Source organism: Nipponia nippon, unplaced genomic scaffold (assembly GCF_047370975.1).
Source record: "Nipponia nippon isolate SJK-2023a ecotype South Korea unplaced genomic scaffold, ASM4737097v1 scaffold_5, whole genome shotgun sequence".
Lineage (NCBI taxonomy): Eukaryota > Metazoa > Chordata > Aves > Pelecaniformes > Threskiornithidae > Nipponia > Nipponia nippon.
Window position 1 is genome coordinate 86738519 of NW_028262369.1, and position 8979 is coordinate 86747497.

Below are 8979 nucleotides of genomic sequence, written 5' to 3' on the forward strand. Positions count from 1 at the left end.
CCCGCGGCGGGGCGGCGGCCCGGTCTCCACCCGTTAACCCCCGGCGGGGCGGCGGCCCGGTCTCCACCCGTTAACCCTCGGCGGGGCTTCAGCGGCTCCCGCGGCCGCTGCCGGTGCCGCCGGGCCGCTCTGCCCCCGCCGCTGCCCCGCTTCCCCGGTCACCCCCCGCCGCCCCGGCCCCGCCGCCCGCTTCCCCGCGCGGCCCAGAGGGGGCGCCCTCTGCCCAGCCTTCCCCGCGGCGGCGCGCAGGGCCGCGGGGCAGCGCGCAGCGGCCGCGGCTCCGGGCCGGGCCGGGCCGGGCCGGGCGGGGCGTCCGCAAGGGGCCGGGGGACCGCGCAGGTGAGCCCAGCCGAGCCGAGCCGAGCCGAGCCGAGCCTCTGCCCCACCGCGGCTGCCCGGCCCCGTGCGGCGGGAGGGGGGTGCGTGGGGCGGCGCGCCGCGGAGCAGCGCGGAGCGGGGGGGAGCAGCGCGGGTCGCTATCACGCCCCGGGGAGGCGCGGCGGGCTCCCGCCCCCAGGCGCAGCTGTTGGGGGGGAACCGCTCCTGACCTGCGGTCACAGGCCCCCCCCCGCCCCCCCAGCCCGGAGCTGCCCCGCGGAGGAAAAGCCGCTCCCGGGGCGAGGGCAGGGCCGGCGCCTCTGCCGGCTCCCCGCCGCGGCTGCGGCAGCGCGGCGCTCCCGTTATCTCCCCTCCCGGCTCCCCTCGGCCGCCACCCCGCGCTGCCTCCGCCAGGCTCCGCGCCCGCGTCCCCTCCTGCCCCACGGAAAACACACCCGATCCCCGGCACCCGCCCCGATTACCCGGCCCATTCAAACAAACAAACAAAAACCCGCCCCGTCGCAAAGCCAACCCGACGGTAAACTTTCTAATGACTTCTTCTTTCAAGTGCTTAAAAGGCAAGGAACACCGGGGGGGCCGGGGCATCCATCTCCCGGGTGGGGCGGGGAGGGGGGGGCCGGGGCTGCTGCCGCTCGGGGTCCGTCCGTCCGTCCGTCCGTCCTGCCGGGAGACGGGACGGGGACGCGGGTCGGTGTGCGGTGGGTGTGTTTGCAGGAACCGGGAGGGAGGGAGGGAGAGGACGGGGGGAGTTAAAGAAACAGCATAGTTAATATTTCCACATCAGGAAGTTACTGTAATAGCCCAGGGGGCAAAAGACTTAACTTAATCTCCTAAATAGTGAGGAACCCATGGCGTCTCTGTTATAGGTTGGAGTTCCCACGTGGTTTTAACTCCTGTATAAAAGTTTCAGTAGAAAGTGCCACAATGTCGTGATTTTGCAGGGGGGGAAAATTAGCAGGAGGAGATCAGAGGAAGATAAGCGAGGAGCGAGCCTCTTCCCCGAGACCTTCCACTGCGGATCCGAGAGGGAACATCAGACGCGTTAAAAAAAAACAAAACAAAACAAAACACAGCGTTCAAGCCAGCACAAGGCGAGCGAAAGATCAAAAAGACGCGGAGAGAGAGAGAGAGAGGGAGACAGATTAACTGGAGCAGCAGCAGCAACAACAACAACAACAAAAATCACACTTAAAATAATAATAACAATAATAATAATAATAAAGCCCAAACCACCAACAAGGGAGATATTGTTTAAAAAGAGCGAGCGAGGGAGCGAGCTGAAGAGCTGGTCTGACCGAGTGGATCCGCGCAGCTTCTCCTGGGATCGCGGGACCGAGCCGGTTCCCCGCTCCGCGGCCGCGCAGCGCGGGGTGCCGCTGCCCGCGGCGGGGGAACGCGCCGGGCGCCGCCGCAGCATCCTCGCCGGACTCCGGACCCTCCGCGCTGCTTTGAAAAATAAAGCATCTCGCTGATAATACGCGGGGCGGTGGGGGGAGAAGACTCGCAACTGTGGAGCTGCCAGCCGCGCACCCCCTCCCCGCCGCCCCCGGCCCCCTCCCCGGCTACGCTCCGGGTCAACTTTGATGGCACGTTGAGAAGCAGCGGGCGCTGAAGGGGGACAAGCGAGCGGCGCGGCGCGGAGCCGACCTGCTGAGAGACCTGCACCCACGGCCTGTGGATTGTTGTCTTGCGGGGGCGGAGTGGGCGGGGGGGTACAAGTGGCATTTCTCCCCCCCCCCCCCCCCTCCTTCCAGGCTATAAATTGGATTGTATATAAATCTGCTTCGTTTATCTCCCTGACCCCCCTCAATGACGCTGGACTAAGGAGCTCCTCTCCGCGGCCCGCCCGGACCTGCCGAAGCGAGCGATGGACCAGGAGCGGCTGCGCCCGGGGATGCCCCTCTGAAGCGGCGGCGGGGCACCGGGGCAGCGCGGCGCCGCCTCCCCCCCTGCTCCCCGGCTCCCCTCGCACCTCCGGCTCGCTCCCCGCTCCCCCTCCCTCCTCCCCGGGCTCCGCAGCCACCCCCTCACCTGCTGCCGTCCCCCTCCCCCGTGGAGCCGGGCTCTCCGTGCACGCCAAGCCTGCTGCCCCCCCCACCCCCCACCCCCCACCCCCCAACTTCGTCCTCGGTGCCTGCGTCTGCAGCCTGCCCCCTCCGCCTCCCCGCCGGCACACGCCGCTTCCCCGGGCGCCCCCTCCCTCCGCCGCGGCTCCCCCCCTGCGCGGAGCGGTTGCGGCCCCCCCGGCTTGGCTGCCACCGCCCCCTCCGCGCCGCGGAGCGCACGGAGCGGCGCTGCCTGCAGACGGGCTCCCTGCGGCGCTTCGGGGCGGCCCCCAGCTCGGCCCCCCGCTCCTCCGCCATGGACGGGGCGGCTCGCCGGGGGGTGCTGGCCGCGCTGCTGGCCTGCGGGCTGCTCCTGCTGGGCGCCGCGGCCACCCCGACCCCGCCGGCCCCCGCCGGCGGTTCCCCGCAGGACACATGCACCTCCTGCGGCTTCCGGCGGCCCGAGGAGCCGGGCAAGGTGGACGGGGATTTCCTGGAGGCGGTGAAGAGGCACATCCTGAGCCGGCTGCAGATGCGGGACCGGCCCAACATCACGCACGCCGTGCCCAAGGCGGCCATGGTCACGGCGCTGCGCAAGCTGCACGCCGGCAAGGTGCGGGAGGACGGCCGTGTGGAGATCCCCAGCCTGGACGGGCAGGCGAGCGCCGGGCCCCCGGCCCACGACCCCGTCTCCGAGATCATCAGCTTCGCCGAGACAGGTGGGCGCCGCCCGGCCCCGCGCCCCCGTCGCCCGCGCTCCCCGGCCCGCCCGGCCCCGGCCCCGCCGCCCTCCCTACCTGTCCTGCCTCTCCCCTGCCAGGCCCCCGGCTCGACCCCCCTCAGCCCGCCCGCTCGCCCTGCCTGCCCTCCCGCCCGCCCTCTCTGTCCCCCTGCCTGACCCCTGGCACTGCCCCGGCCGCCCTGGCCCGGCCCTGCCGCCTGGCCCCCCGCGCACCCTGCCTGCCCTCCCGCCCGCTGCGGGCCCCTGGCTGCCGGGCTCATCCGCACGCCCCCCGCCTCGTCCGCTCTCCCCTCTGCCCCGCACCGTCTTGCCCTGGCCCTGCCCGCTCCTTCCCGTTCTCCCTGCCTGCGTCCCTGTGCCCGGGCTTCCCCCCGGCTTGTGCCCCGCAACTCTCCTCGCTGTGTCCCTCCATCCCTCCGCGGCCTCCGTGCCCCCGGCTTCCCTCCGGCGGTCCTTCCAGCGGCACCGGGGCTTGCCTCCGTCCCTGCGCGTCCCACTGTCCCTCCGCCGCCTGTCCCGCTCCATCTCTTGCATCCTTTCCCTCATCTGCCTGCCCTGCACATTCATCTGGTTCACTGCATGCATCTGTCTGTTGAGGCTCGCGTTCACCCGTCCTCCCTTTTCGTTCGTTTCCCATTTATTTAGCTTTCATTTGTGGTGTTGGCCTTGTCTGTTTGTCCACTGCGTGCAGCCTCCTCCCAAATGTGCCTGTCCATCAGTCCGTTTACTGATTGTGCCATCCATCCCCATGGTACCAGCCATCTCAGTCCTGTCCAGCCATTGCAGTTATGTGTCCCTGAATCCCTTCAGCGTAGCTTCCCAGCAGTTTATCCAGGCAACCGCTGTGCCTGTGAACTTTGCACATCTGCCCATAACACCATCACTCTGCAAATTAGCTCTCTCCTGTCTATCTGCCCATCTCTCCTTTCCGTCATCGCTCTATTGCTCAGTTCATTTTTCTGTCTATCTTCCTGTGGCATCTAGATATCATTTGTCCACAAAATAAATCTCTTTCTATCCTGTATACTGCCCACTCATCTTCTTTATCTATCCTCCCACTTACCAAAGGCATATACATTTACAGTATCTATGGGATCTGTTGCATTATACATATGCTTGTTATATTCACATACAAAATTTATGGGCACACACAATCTCACACAACACGAGTGATGTGGATCGGTGCAGCAACACCGTACTGTTCTTTTTCTGTCACTGTCACCACAGTTCATAAAGAAGTTGTGTATTTGCTAACATGCGAAAGGCTTTCTTAGGGTACAGTTTGGGGTTTATTATTTTCTAATAGGCTGTTTTGGGGAGATCTGGGGTGGGCTCGTACTTCTGTTTAGTATTCAATCAATCGCTGGCTTTTGTAACACTTCCAAAATCAACTTGATGTAAAACGTAGACAAACACAGTGAAAATTTTTGTCCCTGAAATATTACAAGGTACCGAATGGGCCCTGGAGGCAGATTTGAAAGGCAACTAGGGCAACAAATGAAGACACCGACTATGCAAAAAATCTCATTCAGAGATTGACAAAAGTAATACAGAGTCTTAGGAAAGGAGAAGGAAGAAAAAAAAAATCTACATTTGGCTCTGTGCAGAAAGAAGTGAAACAGATAAGGGCAGATGAGAAAATGCCTTTCCAGCAATAATTTTAAATAGCGATTGGGAGGCTTTGATTCAAGGACCAGAATTACAGTCTCCGCCATAAAGGCCAGCTTGCACATTTATCACCTACGCCAAATTCAGTTAGGACTTACAGTACAAAACTGCAGCAGGGCCACTGGTATTTCTGAAACATTTCATGCAGCAGGCTCTTTTGTTTACAAATAAGGGGTTATGTCAGACATTTGGTGACATTTGGTTTTCCGTGACAATTTCACTCCTTTAATTCTGGTGTTATTGAAAAGCGTATCGAGAACAGTCAGTAACGGCGTTACAGCGAGAGCGACCGCTTCGTTGCCTCGCTTTCTATGGGAGTTTCGGGGCGAAAAGGCAGAGATCGAAACGATTAATAATAGCAGATATTCTACCAGACTAAGTGGAGGCTAGCTTGATCTGTTGGACAAGCAGGCACATTACTGAAATATTTTCCCCTCCGTCTCATGAATCCTCTCTGTTAAACTGCAACGAGAATATGTGAAAATCGAAACAAAATCCCTGGTTTGGCATTGGCGTTTCAGTGGTTACTGAAAGGGCTCTCCCCGTGAGAATCGGCGGGTAGCTGAAAGTTAGAACTATTCTTAAACCGACGAGACAGCAGAGTCCGAGTGCCGGTCTTTTCAAGGTGCTGCTGTAGCGTCTTTAAAGCTGGCTGGCTGGAAATACCCAGTTCCGGAGAGCTCTTACTGGTGTCTATGGATCTGACACATCTGACTACAGCCCGATGATGAACGTTGCTGTGGGAAGTCCCTTTTCAAAGCGTTTCGATTGCAAATTGGGGATATCTGATTCAGTGCGTGCCTTCTGGCCAGCACAGCCCCGCCGTCGCTCTCTCGATCCGCTGTGCTCTAGCGTTGTCCCTGAATCCAGAATGGCACACAAGCTAACGTTTCCTTTTTGACTTAATCTTGCTGATCTCTCCTTATCTTGCAGACGATCTGGCCTCATCTAGAGTCCGCCTCTATTTCTTCATCTCGAATGAAGGGAACCAGAACTTGTTTGTCGTTCAAGCCAGCCTGTGGCTTTACTTGAAGCTGCTTCCATATGTCTTAGAGAAAGGCAGCAGGCGAAAAGTAAGAGTCAAAGTCTATTTCCAAGACCCGGACACTAGCAACAAGTGGAATGTGGTTGAAAAGAAAGTTGATCTCAAAAGAAGTGGTTGGCACACTTTTCCCATGACAGAGGCGATCCAGGCTCTGTTTGAGAGAGGAGAAAGGAGACTGAACTTGGATGTTCAATGTGAGGGCTGTGAAGAGTATTCAGTGCTGCCAATTTATGTGGACCCCGGGGAGGAATCCCACCGGCCTTTTTTAGTGGTGCAAGCCCGCCTCGCCGATAACAAACACAGGATCCGGAAAAGAGGCCTGGAGTGCGATGGCAGGACCAATCTATGTTGCAGGCAACAGTTTTACATTGACTTTAGACTCATTGGGTGGAATGACTGGATCATAGCACCATCAGGTTACTATGGGAATTACTGTGAAGGGAGCTGCCCGGCCTACTTGGCCGGCGTCCCGGGGTCGGCTTCCTCCTTTCACACCGCTGTCGTGAATCAGTACCGAATGCGGGGGCTGAACCCGGGCACCGTGAACTCCTGTTGCATTCCAACCAAACTTAGCACAATGTCAATGCTGTACTTTGATGATGAATACAACATTGTGAAAAGGGACGTTCCCAATATGATTGTGGAAGAATGTGGTTGTGCTTGATTTAAGGTGTGTTTTTGGGGGGGGGGAGAGAGAGAGGGCGAGAAAAAGAGAGAAACATTCCCGTACGAGATGGTGTTGGAGGAAGTTTCACTGTGTATCCAGGCATCAGTGTTGGAAAGTCACTGTGGAAAAGTTTGACAAAAAAAAAAAAAAAAGAAAAAAAAAATCATTTCACTTTGGTGTCAGGACAGTGGCAGTTTGTGGATCTTGGACACTTATATATTCTACCACTTATAAGTTAATGCTATGAAATATCTTAAAGACACACACACACATGCACACGAAACGTGGGCACGCACACAAACACGCGCTCATACACACACAGACACAGACACACACACGAGGCAGCTCGGAAAAGGGACAGGAGCATAGAAAGTCAGTGACCAGTGACGAGGGACCTAAATGCCTGCCAGTACGAGTGAACGGCTGAGCAGCTGTTTCCCCGCCTGCCGGCGAAGTCAGACCGAAATGAGCTCCCTTTGCTCAGGCAAAAGCACAGACTGCGAGAACATGACGTATTCTTGCACGCAGGTGTCGAAATGACCAAACTTAGAAAATTAAAAAAAGAAAAAAAAAAAAAGAAAAAAATGTCGACCGTCACCTCTTAGGTCTAACGGGAAGCTGCAGGACACCTGCCTCGGGAGGTGATCACTTCCTCTTAATTTAAATTTATCTAAATGTAAACATCGCAGATACCTGCATCTTCCTACAGCACTTCCAGTAAGGAATCGCGTGGTACCATCAGAGAGAGAGAAAAGGAGACAGACGCATAAGCAACTGCTGCATTTCTAACATCTGACCGTTGCGAAGTCACAAGCTGGGCTGGCGTGCTCTGATGCTTTAACTGCCCACTAGCAACCCGTGGATGGCTACACCCGCCGTGTCTTGGAAAAGGGGATTCGATACCGTATCTGGACTGTGTTGACCATTGGCATCTCTCACTGTTCAGAGAATGAAAAGTGAAGGTTTCGACCTGTGTTCTTCAACGGGGGACTCGGCAAGGATACGTCATGTGGGGGATGAGCAAACAAGCAACCGCTACCACGGCTAAACCAATGAACCCTAAAGAGGAGTGACAGTAACAGAGTGGAGACATTCTGAAAAATGCAGTGCGTTTAATAACAGGCGAGGAACATTTTAACAAGTCTTGGAAAGGAGGAGAGAGGAGAGTGCTTTCAATTTCCTTACCAGGAGGTGTCGAGGATGGCCATAAAGATCAGAAAATAATGATACAGCATAGCACTTGCAAACTGCTTGAATGCACGTATAATAGCACTTGCAAATTTCAATGCCTTGAAAAGTGGTACTTGATAGTGCACTTATCTTTGCTCACTATCTAGGTAAACAGGTGCCGCATGAGCTATGCAATTTAAAGTGTTGACCCATACTAGACGAAACTGGACTTATGATATGACTTTTTTATATTTTTTTATACTTGAAATTAAATCTTTTGCTTCTTTTTTAAAGCGAATGATTGCTTTTAATGTTTGCACTGATTTAGTTGCATGATTAGTCAAAAAACTGCCATTTGAAAAAAATGTTATTTTTATAGCAGCAAAAAATGAATACAGTTAAATGTATTATACATAAATTTTGGAACCAAAGAGGCCAACATATTAGTTATAATTTTTATGAGATGGCAAAGCCATCATATATCATGTAGTCATACTGAGCAATCCCTCACGAGGCCTACCAATTGTTTCAGGGTACAAAATGGATTCTGTTTGTTCTATTCAGTGTCTTTTCTATACCATACGCACATGGAACGTAGAGTGAACAAAAAATTACTATTGTAGAATACATTACAATATGTGCATCCTTTAAATCCAGTTTTTATGTTTATTTAATAAAGTTCCTTTTAGGTTCTGTTCCATAATAATTTAAACCAAACAATTTTCACTTAGATTTGCTGTTGAAGTATTTTACATTTGTGTACAGTTTAAATAAATAAAAAAAGATTGAAAACTGGATGTGCTTTTCTGTGGTTTGGTTTTTTTTTTTCAGTGTGTAACATCTGGAGAAACTTGCTTACTTTCAGGACTGAACGCGGCTGCAGACGGTGAACTGTTGCATTAGACCGTAGTCGTATTAGTCATTGCAGAAAGCCTTGTCTGAGAGCTCAGCTGCGATCCTAAAAATGTTACACTCTAGTTTTATTGTCGTCTATACGTGTAAGCATCTGCTTCTTTCTATCTGCATCAGTGCAGGGTCTCTGGGCGCCGGAACAGTGCTGTTCCGCATACCTGCAGGTCATTTACAGCAAGTTCCTGGTTCACCTGCTGTGTAAGAATGTAACTTCTTGTCTAGGTCACTCCCCGATCGGTTACAAGAAGTAAAAAAATAATGTGGAAAGCACTTCCAGGAAAAAGAGGTCAAGACTAAGTTTGGTGAACTTTTTTTTTTAATTAGCTGACACCAAGGAGAGGTTTTTTTGAGTGAAATACATCCCCTTTACTAAGAAAAATCCCAAAATGTT

General features: G+C 55.0%; 1 protein-coding gene across 1 annotated transcript; it reads left to right on the forward strand.

Annotated features, from left to right (window-relative positions):
* Positions 1-2562: 2562 nt before the first annotated feature.
* INHBB (inhibin subunit beta B) lies at positions 2563-8471 on the forward strand. Its single transcript, XM_087731933.1, has 2 exons — positions 2563-3103; positions 5728-8471. The coding sequence occupies exons 1-2, from the start codon at positions 2701-2703 to the stop codon at positions 6501-6503; spliced, it is 1179 nt and encodes a 392-aa protein (XP_087588059.1). The 5' UTR covers positions 2563-2700; the 3' UTR covers positions 6504-8471.
* Positions 8472-8979: the final 508 nt, after the last annotated feature.

What these genes read in the sequence shown, in the direction of transcription:
- INHBB (XM_087731933.1), top strand. Translation starts at nt 2,701, where the DNA reads ATGGACGGGGCGGCTCGCCGGGGGGTGCTGGCCGCGCTGCTGGCCTGC. An exon ending in CATCAGCTTCGCCGAGACAG is followed by an intron (nt 3,104 to 5,727) that starts GTGGGCGCCGCC and finishes CTTATCTTGCAG; the next exon opens with ACGATCTGGCCTCATCTAGA.